The 17,512-nt window shown below is 37.6% G+C and overlaps 1 protein-coding gene across 1 annotated transcript in view; it reads right to left on the reverse strand.

The window, feature by feature from the left end:
- The window catches only part of PDK3 (pyruvate dehydrogenase kinase 3), a 63,601-nt gene that overhangs the window by 25,740 nt on the left and 20,349 nt on the right, over positions 1-17,512 (reverse strand). Inside the window, exons 3-5 of the mRNA XM_080909904.1 lie at positions 15,704-15,775; positions 10,822-11,006; positions 9,010-9,099 (exon numbers count right to left, since the gene is read on the reverse strand). Of these exons, the coding sequence (XP_080766030.1) occupies positions 9,010-9,099; positions 10,822-11,006; positions 15,704-15,775 (347 nt within the window). The remainder of the gene's footprint in view (positions 1-9,009; positions 9,100-10,821; positions 11,007-15,703; positions 15,776-17,512) is intronic.

Raw genomic sequence — 17,512 nt, forward strand, 5'->3', positions numbered from 1 at the left:
AGTTGGTTAAAAATAACAGCTTAAAGCTGATAAAAAGTTTAAGGTGCAAGAGCCTGCTTTTCAACAGGGGAAAATAAATATCAAGCAAGGAAATCAAGGCCATTATAAAAATAGCCAGAAGATAACTGCAGAAAGTTTAAAAGGTGGGGAATAAATTAAGAAAGTAAAGGTGACTCATGACATATTTATTAACTTTTCTCTTGAACTGGAAACCATTTTTAAAAAGGAAGACTAATCTGAGGAGAGGATCCGTGACTTCCATTTACTTTATAAAGTTCTACAGAACTTGGTATATTGCCTGTTTAGGAGCCCAATTGCTATTCCTCGGCTTGATATCATAGGCCTTTTGGTAATTCACTTTAAAAACCTTACTGACATATAATTCTCAAAAAAGACACTCATTGATAGTGAACGGGCAATTCAGTGCTAAAATCTGCAGCTTGTGCACCCTTAGCACAATGAATGTTTTTTATCACTGAAGAAGTCCCACACTATTGGCAGCCATTCTTCTTTGCCTTGCCCTTGGTTGACTAGCCGTTTACTTCATCTGATTACTATTCTGGACATATCAAATAAAGTGAATCCTGTAATATATGGCTTTTAATGACTTGTTTCTTTTCCTCAGCTTAGTGTTTGTGATGGTTAGTTTTGTTAAATAACATAATCTAAGGTCACCCAGAAAAGGAGTCTCAATGAGGGACACTATAGGCATATCTGGGGGGATTATTTTGATTATATTAACTGAGGGGGAAGACCTGCCCAATTTGAGTATGACCATTCCCCTAGAAAGAGAATTCTAAACTAAGAATAGAGAAAGCAAGCCAAACACTAACATGCACGCATGAATTCACTATTCTTTGGCAGATGTCATGTGACCAAATCTATCAACCCCCTTCCACTATGAATTCCCTGCCATGATGGAATGTAACCTGGGATTTAGAGCCAAATAAACCCTTTCTCCCCAAATTGCCCTTGCTGGGACATTTTACTGTAGCAATAGGAAAAGGAACTAAGACAGTGTTTTCAAGGGTCATTTATGTTGTAACATGAACCAGTAGTCATTCCATATTTAAATTTCATAGTATAAAAACATTTTTAAGTAATAGCCAATGCAAAAATATACTACATTTTCTTCATCCAGTTATTAGCTGATAGACATTTGAATAGAAAATACCTAGGAATGGTAAAGCACTGAACTATAAGGTAACTCCATGCAAACACTTGAGGACTACAAGATTATTTATCAGAACAAGACTTTTCAGTTTTATCTTTACAATTTCTAATTACTTTAATATGCTTCATGGGCACATTTACAATGTTCTCTGCTTCATATCAGCTTTGTGGAGATGAATTAACACTGTGCACATAGGATGTACTCACTTAAGATTCAAGAGGTGACAGAAGAAAAGATAAAAAGGGAGAGAAATAAGCTCCAGAGAATTTAAATGTTAAAATTTGACAGTAACCACCTTAAAATAATACAAAGGTAATAACAGGGTATGTTCAGATTCTTAAGTTCATTTACCTTGAATTGCCACCAAATCAGAACTTCATATTCTAATCATCTAATATTATCTGTCCACACATTTTTTTAAAAATCATATCTCGTTAAACCTTAGGCACCAGAGACATCAGGCTAATTCACAGAAGACAAAACAAACAGAAAACAAAAATCAAATAGCAGTAAGAATGGAACATAACTTAAAAAAAAATTAGAAGTGTAAAAACATACATTAAATTGGGAAATTTGCAAATTTTCCCTAGGACATAATAAATCTCATCAATTATATATGTAAAGACACTTCTGTTTTGAGAGAGAGAGAGAGAGAGAGAGAGAGAGAGAGAGAGAGAGAGAGAGAGAGAGAGAGAGAGAGAGAGAGAGAGGAATGAGAACAGGAACCAGCTCTTTTACTTTGGCTAGTCTACCAAACAATGCTACATCTCCACCTAGTGACGTGATAGCACAAAAGCTGACCATGAACTTTTAAGACCCCAAATACTGAAATATAATGCTTTTTATAAATATATACACAAAGTCAGTAAACCACAATTCCAGATATGCAATAATGTTTAAAGATTGAACTTCTTTTACTATAAAACAGTGACAGAAATTAAACCTTCTAAATGTCCTAGTTATCCATGGCATTAGCATTGCCATCACTATGAGTATAGTAACCCTGAAAACATGCTAGGCATATGCAGTGTGTGAAGGACTTTAAACTTAGTATAGCTCCTAAGACCATATATGCAAGAAAAAACTTTTAGTTTCATAATACTATTTAGTGGATCAATGTTTAATTAAGAATTATCTCATTATTCTTGAAAATCTCAGGACATTGCAACATAGACTTACACACATCCACCAACCAACAGATGTTGAGAGTATTACTAATAAAAATGTGTATTATTATGCGTGAATTCTAATAGGATACTAAAATGCTTTGGATAAAACATACATAACAAGCATCTGACTAATGGATGGGTGTGTAGCTCTGTAGCAGGGTTCTAGCCTAGCATATGAAAAGTCTCGGTTCAATCCCAAGCACCACTATAAAAGCAAAAAATAAAGCATGCACTAAATGAACAATCCTCTTGTCAATGATAAAGTTTTCACTTTTAGGTAAATTATGCTAACAGAAGGTTACTTAGATTGGAGGTTAGAGTCCCAGACTGGTAACAAAGGATTAGCAAATTTAAAGAGTATAAATAATTACTTATTAGCCTTTTAGGTAAGGCCAAGTGTAAAATGAGTTCAGGTTATAAAACAAATCCCTGGAAATTTCGAAGAGGTCTAGGCACACTTAAAAAATCAGCAAGTAGGCCAGCATATGCCTTTAATCTCAGCACTCAGGGTTAGAAGTCTGAAGCAGGTAGATCTCTCCGAATTTGGGGTTAGCCTGGTCTATGTAATGACTAACCATAACCCTAACCCTAACCTTAACAAATCCAACTCTAACCGTACGTAATCATGGAGAAAATCTAGATGTAGTGACCACTTGCTTGAAAATTCAAGGCTATGTTACATATTTCTGCACTGTCTCTTCCATGATATAAATGATCATGGATCTACTAGGCGTTTGGCAACACTAAAATGGGACATTCTTTTCCTAAGTGCAGTAATTTAACATAAATTACAACCACTTTAAAAATCCCAACTGGTCTAGACACTTCCTTTGTACCTAGAGTTTTGGTAAACTCACTTTATAGTAAGTTCTCTAATAAAAACTTTCTATTTTAAAATTAAAAATCACAACTTTTGAAAAGCTATATTGCCAAACTGTTTTTTTAACCTATTCTATATTTCAGTCAGTATTTATGGCTCATCTTGAAAACAAAATACAAGGAATTATTATTGCCAGTAAACGTAAGTGATAATCACTGTGTTAAGAATGGTTGTAATAGTAATAGGTATTTTCAGAAGATCCCTCTTTAGCCATGAAGTAGTTTTCAGAAATATCACATAGGAAATGTTAACAGATTATGGAGGTTATTTCATTAGACTTTTCTACACCAAATCTGTCATAGACGTCTCCCAGATTTTAAGCTTAACCCATTCATTTACAGGCAGGCATAAGGAGCTAAAATTAGAGTACTGAAAATTTTAAAATAAACATGTCAGAGACAATAACTAAGTCTAACAGAATAAAGAAAAATCTTAGAAACTTAAGTTTAAAATTCTTGTCAGAACAAAGTACACATAAATAGCCATAAAAGATTACAAAGTCATAAAATGACATTTTTATTTATCTTTTATGTGTGTTTGTTCAAGTGTGTGTGTGTGTGTGTGTGTGTGTGTGTGTGTGTGTGTGTGTGTAAATGCACATGCCTCAGTACACAGTGAAGTCTGAGGATAATCTCTAGGGTCAGTCCTTGCCTTCTACCTTGTTTGAGACAGACGTTTTATGAAGGTTCTAGGAACATGACTTAGGGTCTTCAATACTTGTATGGCAAGCACTTTTATACACTGTGCAATCTCTCCAGCTGATTTTTTATTTATTGTTTTATTTTATGTGAATGGGTGTTTTGCATGTATGTCTAGTGTACTGTGTGCATGCAGGGCCCACAGAGGCCAGAAGAGGGCATCAGATCCCATGAAACTGGCTTTATAAATGGTTGTTGCTACCATGTGGGTGCTTGTTGAATCCAGCAGGGTCTCTGCAAGAGCACTCGGTGCTTTAAACTGCTGAGCCATCTCTCCAGCCTCAAGACTTTTCTTTTCTTTCTTTCTTTTTCTTTCCTTTTAACAAAAACAACACTACACCATTACTTTCATGTGGTAATAAATAAGGATGAGAAAAACAACATAAGCAGGTGTTTTCAAACTACCCTGCCAAACCAAAGACACCTAAAACATCTAATTACTGCCTTCTTAACTGCTGCTGTTCTAGAACTCCCAGCACCCACATAGCAGCTCATCACCATCTGTAACTCCAGTTCCAGGATCTAACTCTCTCTTCTGGTCTCTAGAAATACAGAATATACCTGCACACATAAAAAATAATAATTTACAAATTTAAAATGAATTTGTTCTGCATGCTCCCATATGAGCCAAAGACTGAGAGCTGGGAGTGGTGGGATACAGCTGGAATCCCAGCACTTAGAAAGTTAAGGAAAAGGGATAAGGAGTTGAAGATCATCCTAGCCTATACCAAATTTGAGGTCAGCCTGGGCTACATGAAATCCTTTCTTGAAAACCCTAAACAAAGAACAAAATAAACACAATTTGGCCCTCCTACCACATATATGTACTTGCTCAGTGAGCCACACCTGAACTGGAACCTATTTTGTAAGTATCTTAAGATGATGCTAATGCATCAGATATACCCTCACCGTCTGCACTTTTTTGGTTCTGGCCACCTATGGTAAATATTACAATGGACCACACTGACCCATGTGCTCCGAAATTTCCAGAACCAATATGCTGCTTCTAGAAACTCCTTAAGTTACAAAGAAATATAAAACAATACATATGATTAGCTTTCCTACCCAAAATCCATCCTAAGTGGAATCATTATGTAGAATTGGCTTTGCAGCAGTGTACGCTTTTGGATCTGAAACCACCAACCAATGCCATTTAACTTGAGGAAAGAGACTACTGAAAGATGAAAACTACTGAAAGGTGCACAGAGGACCAGAGACTATGTTAGTCTTCCTGCCTCACCTCAGAAGTATGGTGATGGGGTGTGTGCGTGCGTGTCTATACTAGGGAAACTGGAATGACAAAGGAGTGTGGGGAGTCACAGTCACAACATAGACCTTCACCAAGAATCTAGGGTTTAGTTGTGCCTCTCCCAAAATCACACAACTGATTCTAATAAACTTATTTACAATATACTAAGCAGAAAGTTAAGTTAAAGGGAGGGACAGGCTGTGTGGCTGGGCAGGAACCCAAGGCTAGATAGCTCAGAGACTCAAAAATGACTGACAAAACCAAACCAAACCAAACCAATCAATGAAATTACTCCTAATGATATTCTGTTATACTCATAGACCCATGCCTAGAAAGGCTTCATTAAGCAACTGATGGGAGCAGATGCAGAGGCCCACAGCCAAACACTAGGTGGAGCTCGGAGGATCCTGTGGAAGAGCAGGAGAAAGAATTGTAAAAGCCAGAGAGGTTGAGGACACCATGAGAACAAGTCCCACAGAATCATCTAAGCAGGGCTCATAGAGGCTCAGAGCCTGCATGGGTCTGACCTAGGTCCTCTGCGTATGTATGGGTTGTACAGTTTGGTGTTTTATACTAGTCCTTACAGTGGGAGCAGATGCGTTCTCTGACTGCTTGTGGGTTGCTTTATCTGCCTTGATGAGGGTTTGTAGCTAGTCTTATTGTAAGTTGATAGGCCATGTTCCATTGATATCTCTGCGAGGCCTGCTCTTTTCTAAAGAGAAATGGAGGAGGACAGGATCTGGGGGAGAGGGAAGGTGTAAGGGATCATTGAGAAGAGTGGAGGGAGGGAAAACTAATGTTGTGATATGAGAAAAGAATTCTTTTTGAAAAGAGCAAAGATAAAACTCTGAGTGGGCTATGCTTGGTGGAACAGGTCTATAATCTCAGCTACTAAGAAAGCCAAGGCAGAAGGATCACAAGTTCTGTAGTCCATGGAGAGTGAGTTCAAGGCCAGCCTGGAAGACATGGTGAAACCCTGTATTGAAATAAAAAGTAAAAAGAAGGCTGGGAATAATGCTCAATAGTAAAGTGCTTGCCAACCATGTCTAAGGCACCACAGTTCAATCTCCAGCATAGCAAAAATAAGCCGTGAGTACTAGAAGGATGAGGAAAAAGAAGAGACTGGAACTGTAAATAAAATAAAGAAAACTGATATTTTACATTTTTTAATCCTAAAAGTCCCCCAAAGGCCTAATGGCCTTGTGGTGCTATTGGACAGAACCTGGGAGGACTGGGGTAAAAGTGTCAGGAAATTAGGTCACTGATCTGAAGGGGATATTGGGTCTCTAGCCCCTTTCTCTTTTTGTTTCCCAGCTACTGTATAACAAGTAGCTTTGCTCTGGCATACATTCAATGCCTTGATATTACACATTGTCACAGGTCCACAGTGATGGGGCCAAGCAACAGTGCACTGAAACTTTTGAAAATGAACCAACATAAATAGTTTCTGCTATAGTTGGATTGATTTCCTCAGGCATTTCTTCACAGCAATAGAAAGCTGGCTGACAGAGCGAGACTAGGAGACTCAGAAAGAACCTTCCCAGCTTTTCATTTCCTTTTAACCTGTATTGCACTATTCTGAATAATCTTCCAGTTAGATTTTAGCATTAAAGTTGTCACTAAGAATGATGCAATTTATAGCATAGAGATTGCATAACAATATCAGTAGTTAATACATATTAACAGAATGTTGATAGTAACCGTCATAAAGCATAAGTTCTTTCAGCTTTAAGAGTCAAGTCACAGGAGAAATCCTCCTTGAATAACACAAGGCCTTTAATGCACTGTAGCAATGACTAATCTCTCTGTATGGTACACATTGTTAACATTCATAAAATTCCTAATACCAAATTCTACTGGTCCTCAGATTTATCCTCCCTAAAAATTAGTCAAAGATTTTATATTGTAAAGAAACAACCAGATGATAAATATGAGTGCTTTTCAAAACTTTATCAGGAAGAATTTCAAACAGGTACCAAAGTGTAAACCATGGTATAATAAACCACCATGTTCTTCACATAGACCCAAGTCTTTTCTTATTCCCCATCTTCTCCCTGATTTTGAAGCAAATCCTTTATTTCAGACCATGTACAGACATTTAAAACTATCCTTTGAAGCTTTGTCCCTAAAGCTATGACTAAAAAGTTACCACCATATCAATATCACACCTAAGAAACTAGACTTTGGGGCTAGTTAATTCCAGTGTGTGGTATTTTTTATTTAAAATTATTTTTATTTTTAAATTTTTATTTATTCTTATTCCATGTACATTGCTGTTTTGTCTGCATGTATATCTGTATAAGATGTTGGATCCTCTGGAACTGGAGTTATACTTTGTGAGTGAGCTGCCATGTGGGTGCTGGGAATTGAACCTGGGTCCTCTGGAAGATGAAATGCTCTTAACCACTGAGCTATATCGCCCCTATACTTTAAAAATATTTTTTAACTTTACTTCACGTGTATGAATGTTTTGCCTGCATAGATGTCTATGCACATACCTACATGTGGTGAGAAGAGAAAGTCAGGAAAGGCACTGAAACTGGAAAGCTGTGAGCTGCTATGTGGTGCTGGGAAGGTCTGGGTCCTCTGCAGTAAATAAGAGTGGTGCTGTCTCTCCACTTTTGTTTTCTTTGTGGTTTTTTGTTGTTGTGATGGTGGTGGTGGTAGTGGTGTGTTTGGTTGGTTATTCCAGTCAGGTTTTCTTTGTGTAACCTTGTCTGTCTTGAAACTTGCTATGTAGCTGACCTCAAACTCAGAAAGATTCATCTGCCTCTGCCACCCTAAGTGCTGGAATTAAATGCTTGTGCCACCATAACCAGATGTCCAAAATTTTTAATCAGATTTATTTAACAATTTTGAATGTCTAAAATTTATCACGCCACAGAATATTTACAGATTTCTATTTCTATAGACACTTCAAGGTTCTATAAAAGTTATCAAGCAAGAAAAGATATATTCCCTGGCCTTACATCAATTACAGCTCAAGAGAAAAGGCACATATGTATCAGCTGGACCCAGTTACCTCAAAAGTGAAATAATGTATAGAAATGTCTTCTGACCAAACAGAGACACAGGCAGCACCCTGAAAATATACTGCTGGGGCTGTCCTTAGCAGTGGTTGCTAAAGAACAACCAAAGGCCCCAATGAGAGCCAGGACAAAGTATGATCATGCAAACTTGCCAGCGGAGGGTTTAAAGCTAGATGAGAAGCAGAGTAGGAAATGCAATCTGGACAAGAAGACAGGTTGGGAACATGGACCTGTAGAGTCTAAACTGAGAAGTGCTGGAACCTGCTGGGTCACAGGCATCGAGCTTTCCTGACACAGCGTTCAGCATTTATTTTAATGAATAATGGGAACCAGCTACTCAAACTCAAAGTCCCTGGTGTACCAGGGATTTATGAGTACCTGGCCTCTTCTACCCTGAGAATACTGACAGTGTCCACCCAGCTAAGCCCACTCACTTTATAGCTTCTAACACCAAGGGTATGCAAGAGAGAGACACATCGATTTGGCAAAAATAAATGCAGACTCATTTTATAAAAGTGAATAATTAAAAATGGTGGCAAGTCAAATCTAGAACTTCCTGAAATGCTTACTGTTTAAGAAAGAAATGAAAGTACAACCCTGACCAACAAAATAGAAACTGGTGTTTGAGCACTAGAAATTACTCGTTCTTCCCTGATCCAGAAATATTTCATACTTGGATTAACTGGTCTAGGTCTAACATGGTCTGATGAATCACAGACTACACAGCAACATGACCCAACAGCTGATCGCCTCAAATAATTCCCAATGCTCGTTCTGCCATGGTCAGTGGCACTGGGTTGGCATCCTTACCTTTTACCACATCAGCTACATTACAGGTGGGATCAATACTCCCTATATGTTTCGGATGAGCAGGGTTAGTGTCACCACCAAACAGAAGTGCTAAATGAACATAAAAGAGAAGGAAAGAGATTGAAACACAGCAAACTGATATGGTCAAGCACAGAAATAAATGTCTATCTATCACAATGATCATTTTAGAATCATTTTGGACCCACAATGACCTAGAGTAATACAATACAGCTGATGGGGGAGCAAATATATCAGGGAGGGGGGAGGGCTGTACTTTAAGTCCCATCAGTCACAGGTAGTAGATCCTACAGCATCAGTGTGTCCCAATCCTTTCTTCTGCTGATAACAAGACCAACAACTTCATGCTTGGCAGGTTATCTCCCTGTGGGCTCAACCCTTGCAGCCATTTATTCCCGTCACTATTTCCAAAATGCAGCATGGGCCATTTGTGAAGGACCCTCACTGGCAGCACTTCAAACACCTCCATCACACAGGATCTTTTTCAGTTCCATGTACACAAACAGTATTTGTTCAAATAGTTTTAGAAAAATATTCCACTTTACTCTACACAATAGCTGCAGATTTTTATTCCCAAATAAAAGCCTAAAGAAGCTGAAAAGAAAAAAAGTAACACAAGCCAACTTTTTATAGGTATACTTTATATTAAATCAATCAAAACTTGAGACTAACTTAGACTCCACAAAAGGAAAATAAATACCTAAGCAAAATATGAATGACTTGAGATTATGAAAATGGTAAATACCGGTGTATATAAGTACATAAAGTTCAAACTTACTAAAAATAGGAAAAACAATGGTGCATGAGTTTAGTCAACACCAAAACATATGCATATCTATGTGAATGCAAAAATGCATTGATAAGAAAATTGCCACTATCTTACTAAATTAGCTGGCTTGTATTTAGGTTTCCCCTTTTCCATAAATTGTCATACATGCTTCCAAATATATATATAAACACATATTTTCTTTTTGATCTTTTAAGTTTTCAAGATAGGATTTCTCTGTGTGTAGCCCTGGTTATACCGAAGCTTACTCTGTAGACCAGGCTGGCCTCAAACCTAGGGATCTGTCTCTTGCCTCTTGAGTACTCAGATTAAGACATGTGCTGCCCCTGCCTGGCTATAAGTTCATATTAATAGTTCCATAGCATTTGCTTATCTAAATAAATCAAATGAATTAAAAATGCTTTGTCCATTCTCCATTTCAGCAAGGCTAACTCCAAATATGTGCATGCTTTTCCTCAGAATTGAAATTAAAATCAGCCAAGATGACAGTGCTGGAATCAGACAGAAAGTTCTTTGTGCTGAAAGAATCTATCACCATGGAAAGTATACTAAAACTCTCAGTGTGGTGTCATGGACTAATTAAAAACCACTGTGGAATAAAGGGAATTGCTTATGTATCAAACATGCTTAATCAATATTCCTAGTATTGGTACTTTGGAAACAAAAAAAGAAAATGCATGTATCAGATTAAGAAAAAGATACTTTCATATAAATTATTGAGAAATCAATGTGGCTGCCATTCAAGCCAGTCCCAACAGCAAAGCAGGCAGTGGCCCTGACTATAATATAAGCATCACAAATGTCTTCCAAGAACAATTTTGAATCAAGAATATTGATTAAAAGATTTTTATAACAGGAAGAATTCACTGAAGAAAAACTGAACTAGAAATGAAATTCTATAGCCAAAAGTCTAAGTCAGTAAACTGAAAGTGAAGCAAAAGGAAAACTTTTCATAAAAATTAATATGGTTACCTGTTCAAAACTGGACCCCAAACAACCCAACTTACTGTGCTGGTTAATAAGCATGCGGAAAGAAATGCGGTTGGTGTAAAACCGATCCAGGAAATATTGAATGTTACTGCTAATGAATGGATCAAACCCGAACTTTTCCTTGTACTCAATCACGCCCTGGGCCATTGTAGGAACAACATCATTGTGTCTGTTTCTGATATTTATCAGAACGTGGAGAAAGCTGTGTGGGAAGGAAACACAATGTGGTAAGTTTATATATTTCATGGGCTGGAACCCACCTTCCACCTCTGTCTAGTTACCTGCTGGTACTCTTTATAAGTAGAAACATTCCTCTCACTAGATAGTAAAAGGAAGTAACCATAAACACTAAAACCTAGCCCAGACTTTAGCTTGAAACCTATGACTGAAATTCTTTCAGAGCTACACAAAGTAAAAGGTTCTAGTAAAGTTAAAAATGTTCAAATACTTTTTTAGGACTGTGCTGACATTTGGGGGGGTCTATAAGTTTTTTTTGAATAAAAGAAAGTAAATCAGTACCGAAATTTAACTAATTGGGCCAGAGGGCTAACAATTTAAACCTTATATACCAACTTTAAGCCTTAAGCCCCAAAGAATGAGAAATGTGAGAATAGTGAGGAGGGGGCTTGGTGGGATGGTAAGGTGATGAGGATCTGTAGCCACATATAAGCCAGGTATGGCGGCACATCTCTGTAACCCCAGAGCCAGGGGAGTAGACGCAGGTGGATCCAGGGCACTACTGGTTAGGCAGTCTAGTTAAAACATCACATTCTCTGTTTACTGAGAGAGCTTGTCTGAAAAAATCAGGTGAGAGTGATCCAGAAAAATTCCTGGTGTCAGCTTCTGATATCTACATGAAACTGCACATGTACACACATACACATCAATGCATACATGTACATACACATATACAATAAGCCATATAAACCATACACAAAAATTAAGTTCTTTCTAAAAAGGTAAAAATGTTAAGAGTGAAGTCACAGAAATAATAAAAGAAAATCAGCTGAATTAAGTATATAACTTTGGGATAAAGGAGGCTTTTCTCAGCTTCTTACCAAGGGCAGACACACAAAGAAACAAAGAACATAACTACAGAATTGTAGAAGTCTACATTATGAGTAAAAGAAGAAATAAAAGTCCATATACTTAGTGAAGATGAACATCTTATTGGAAAACTAAGAAAAGGATCTTAGTGGGAAAAATCTATGAAAAAGCAAGCACAGTGCCCATCAATTTACCAGCACAAAAGCAAAGTAAAACATTCTTTATTAGAACGGAAAATAACAACCAGTGAAGGTTGCGTGTGGGTGCTAATGGAATATTTTCTAAGGTCAGTTTAACCAAATATATCTATAGTCCAAAGAAGATAATTCCACTTCTAGGATTAACACTAGGGAAACAACTAGACAAGCTAAATAGCTGTTTTTAAAAACTGCTTTTCACACACATACACTCATATATCATACACAGAGAATGGAGGTGGTGTGAGAAAGAGAAAACAAATGCTGTTTTTAGAGAAGTCTGTGCCAGCAAGATGATTTGATGCATAAATGTGCATGCTGTGTAAGCTTGCTGACCTGAGTTTGGAACCCTGAAACCCTGTAAATGGAAGGCAAAGACCAGCACTCAAGGCTGTCATCTGATCTCATCCACATGACACACATGCATTCTCAGATACAAATACCTATGCAATGTATCATATATGCATACACATGAAAATGTATTAAAAACTACAAACCTGGAATAAAACCCAACATTAGTGGGTCAAATGGCATAACCTATCTGTAGAACAGTAGAAGAATTAATAATATAAGTAAATGCCAGGTGGTAGTGGCACAGGCCTTTAATCCCAGCACTCAGGAGGCAGAGGCAGGCAGATCTGAGTTTGAGGCCAGCCTAGTATACAGAGCCAAGACTGCCAGGGCTACACAGGAACCCTGTGTCAAACAAACAAACAAACAAACAAACAAACAAAACCAAACAAACAAAAAACAAGACAGTTTGCTTGTGTGCACTGACACCTACATGCTACACAATAATATTTCCATGAAAGACTGTACACAATAGTCCCAAAAAGATTATGTCACCTGGTAATGTTGTAGTCCTCTTATGTTTGTATGAGGAACTCTATAGTGTTCATATAAACAATTTTTCCTCATGAAGCATTTCTCTAAGTTATCTGTCACTGAGTGATCTATGACTGTATTATGAAACTATTGGCTTCTATTAAGAATTATATTGTAAATTCTTATAAAAATTGCTGAGCAGGGATGTACACCTTTAAATCTCAGCACTTGGGAAGCAGAGGCAGGTGGATCTCTGAGAGTTGGAGGCCAGCCTGACTTACAGAGTAAGTTACAGGACAGTGAGGACTATATAGAGAATCCATGTCTCAAAAAAAAAAAAAAAAGAAAAGAAAACAAAAAAACTTCACTCATAAAATATATATGCTTAGGGAAAAATAAGGGCATAAGAAAATGTTAGCTGAGGTTGTCTTCTAGTAATGAAAATTTGGGATACATTTCTTTTGCTTATCTGAAAAGTCTTATTTTTAATAAAATATTTCTGTAACAAATATATACATACAATGAAAGCAAAGATGAATAAATTCTGAGACTAGAAGTTCACAATTAGCCAGGCTTGGTGGTGCACACCTTTAATTGCAGCCCTCAGGAGGCATAGGCAGGCAGATCTGAAAGTGCAAAACCAGCCTGATCGACAAGTAAAACCCTGTCTTCAAAACAAAACAAAAAAGCCCAAGTTCACAATTATTCAAGAGAAACTTTACAATAGTAAATTTCCATGAACCTCTTTCCAATGTATTTATAAATTAAGTATTGGTCTGCCATACACTGCATAGTTGAGCTCCATTTGTCAGGAATGCACAGAAAAAAATGTACCAAAAAGAAAAAAAAAACCCTTCTGGTGGTGTACTGCAGTTTCTTGCAGTTTCCTGCTTCCTTGGACTCGGACTGATTGACAGAGTGCTGTGCTGAGACAAGACCCTTGGAGGACACGTGATGTTTGGAGGGTGTATAAAAAGGACTCAGTGGATAGTAACGGAGGCTGAGCTTGCTCTGCAACACTTGTGGGCCTCCAGTTCACTTCCCTGAGAGAGAGGCACAGCCAAGAACTTCCCCTGGTGCTCCTGTAGATCCCTCCTGCTGACCTGAGCTGAAGGTAAGGCCTTGCTGTCTCTGCTAGGTCATGTTACTGCTGTTGCTAACCCAACTCTACTGAACTGGACTGCTAGTGTATCTGTGAGATGTTTGTGAGTGGAACAAGCTGTTGTTGCGTGCTAACCTGTGAACTGAACTGCCAATTTCCAAACAACACAGATGGGAGTTGCTCCAAAGAATCTTTCTAAGCAGGTCCACTTCCCTTGTATCATTTCTTTCCCACCACCTCTGGTGGGTGGTGGGCTATGAGGGAGGTCAAAGCATTTAAGAACTATCACTTAAAAGGGGGGTTGAAAAAATTAAAGTTACAGACAGCAGTGGCTAGTAACAAGGAAACAACTATATGTGTGGTTCTAACCCAATGCTTGTACTTTTCACATTCACGGATCCATTAAATACAATACAACCAAACCTGAGCTCCTTCTGATAGGAAGCAGCGTTTTCGGCTGTATGGTACACTGCAAAGAGCCAGCGTACTATGGAAAAGAAGCAATGACACAGGGGTCTAGCTCTGCTATGCAGTGCCACAGCCTTGAGCACATTCTTCCACACCCCTGACCTCCATATTTCCTTGTTTGTGAATTCCCATGGTTAAAACTCTCCAAGGTTGTTTGTGTGGTATAGTGTTTCCCTAGTTCTCCTCATGGAGCACAGCCAAGTCAAGTGTTTGTTTCATGATTATGTGGATTAAGTCTATACTTATGATAAAACAAAATCCTCAGCACAACAGGACTACCACGAATGTTCTCAGGAACAGGAAGAAATTGGGGTTAAAGAGATACTTAATTTCTCTTGGGGGAAAAAAACCCTACTCACGGCTGGGGTTATGCTTTGCTAGAGAACAAAAATAGAAAACAGAAATACTTTCTGGTAACATGAGAATTCAGCAGTCTTTGTACCCAGTGATAGCAATAGAATTCAGATAGTTGTATATTTTTAAAAAAAAAAAAACACTCTTTTACATTTCTCCAAGACAAAATCACTACAATTTTCTGAGCTCAACAGTAATACTCCTTTAGTAAGTGTTTTGAAGTTGATGGATTAGGCAGATAATTCATGTATATATGGAGGCTACTGCATTCTTAAAACTACCACTAGATGGAACATTCCCAAAACGCTTATATTAAGCTGCTGTCCAGTTCACCTTGACTACATATATTAAAAACTGGGTCATGAAGTATCAATTGAAGTTTTATTGGTCTTTGTGAACTCTGCTACATTCTAAAGTAAAAAAAAAAAAAAAAAATGTTATTACCCAAAAGAAAATTAAAACTTCTGTCTGAATTCTAGTTATTTGTGTTCTCAAATGTGTGTGTAGTGTACGTTGGAGTATCCATGTTAAAATGTGAGTACACAAACGCACATGCACACATGAGGATGCCCGGTTAGTATCAGTTGTCTTCCTCATCCACTCTCTACCTCATTTGTCAAAACAGAGTCTGTCATTTGAATCTAGAGCTCACTTATTCAGGTCATTTAGCTAGGCAGCTTCTCTGGGGATCCCCAGTGAGACTCACTAGGATCACAGGCAGGCTGTCACACCTGCCCAGTATTCATTTGACTATTGCAGATCCAAACTAAGGCATATGCAGTAAACACATTAAAAACTGAGCCCTTTCGCAGCCCAGTATAATTCTTTAGTCTTAATGAGTTCTGTTTACTGAAATGTTCTCTTGCCGAGGTATTTTTACCTTCAGGTAATTGGCATCATACTTACTTATCTAAAACTCGTGGGTCTTCTGGGCTCTTGTTTTCATATTCTAAAAGTTCAAGGAAGCTCTGCATGTACCTAAAAAAGAAGAGTCACCACATGAGCTACCTGTGTACCATTCTTTCCCTCCGCACTCGGGCTTTACCCTCTCCAAATGCAGCTTAAGAGCTTCAGGGTAATTTGATTCCTCTAGAACATGTAGGTGGAGCCATCTTTCTCTAGGAGATCCCTTCTGTCTCCTCAATAATTACTCTTTAATCTCACATTCCATAGCTAAGATTATGAACTAATCTTAGTGCATCCATGAATGCAGGCATTGACTCAGGAACAGGTCTAGGGCTTCAATTCAAGCTGAAAGAAATACATAGAAGACTTGCTGGAGGTTCTGAGAAACACAGTGACTTCTCTGCTTTTGTACAATGTGTTATATAACCTTGAAATCTGCAACTTCTATATCCAGTCTACCACCTGGAAAGAAGCTCACCTGAAAACAAAGCCAACACTATCAAAAAAACATAACTTGGATAGCTTCCCATATCTCTGATCCAAACTAGTAGGAAGAACCCAGCTAGTTGTACAAGCCAGGTTCAGCTGTACTGTCATTACAAATGCATTCTAACTAGCACTCCAAGCCTATAATTTGATTACTCAAAAAGTACATAAATTTTTCTTGAAACTGTCTCACTAGATAGCCTTGGCTGGCCTAGAACTAAATATGTGGACCAGGATTACCTTACGCTTATAGAAATCTGTTACTAACTCCTGAATTCAGGAATTAAAGGCATATACCACCACATCTGGCAAAAAGAACATAAAATTTTAAGAAGCACTCTGGTATGATCCTGAAGCATACACCAAAAATACAAGAAGGCTCTTCCTTAGAGTAAAATTAACTTCATCAACATGTACTAGAAAAAAAATGCATGTCAGAAAATGATTTCTAAATTGATCATAGAAGTTCTCAATAAAGGCCAATATAGAAAAATGAGTATATTATAAAATCCTTAAGTCTTAATTAAATGTGCCACACATGAGCAAGTTAGGTGGGCTGGAAGTATTACCTATTTCCCAAAAGGGTAATACTTTAAAGAGAAAAGTTATAAATGCAGAAAAATCCAAGATCATACTAAGATTCACAGCATACAAGGAAAGCAGGAAGACTACAGGGGCCAAGAGAACAGTGAAGTTGCAATTTCACATGTAGAAACACACAAATACACAATCCTAAGCTGGATTCTTAAATCAAGATAGAACTTTTAAAAAGATACAGGAGCATTATTAAGACAATTAGTAAAATAATAACAAGTACTAGCTATTAGAAAATATTACTACATCATCATCAGCCAAGGCACTGAGGTGGAGAGGGTGATTGGGAGAGGGAGCACCTTCATGGAAGCAAGTTGAGTGGGAGGAGGGAGGGGAGTGTGGGGGGAGCAAGGGTATAACATTTGAAATGTAATACAGAAAATATCCAATAAAATTTTTTGAAAATGTAATAGAAAAATATTACTATATCAATGACAAACTTATAAATGTGAAAACTATATCATGGTTTTCTAAGAGTTATCCCCAGATATGCATGTTAAAGTTATTTGGGTACAAAAGAGCATAACGTCAACATCAATCCAAATGTTTCAGGAAAAGCAATAAATTTGTGTATAATGTCAACCAACAAAAGGAACAATCTGAAATATGTCCTCAAATACTACTGATATTTATTTGAAAAGAGCCTCTCAATGAGAAAGCATATGCTACAGGATGTAGGTTGATGTCAAGGTAATACATGATTGAACAGTAGAGAGTGGGTGGGGCAGG

Source organism: Micromys minutus (genome assembly GCF_963924665.1).
Source record: "Micromys minutus genome assembly, chromosome: X".
Taxonomy (NCBI): domain Eukaryota; kingdom Metazoa; phylum Chordata; class Mammalia; order Rodentia; family Muridae; genus Micromys; species Micromys minutus.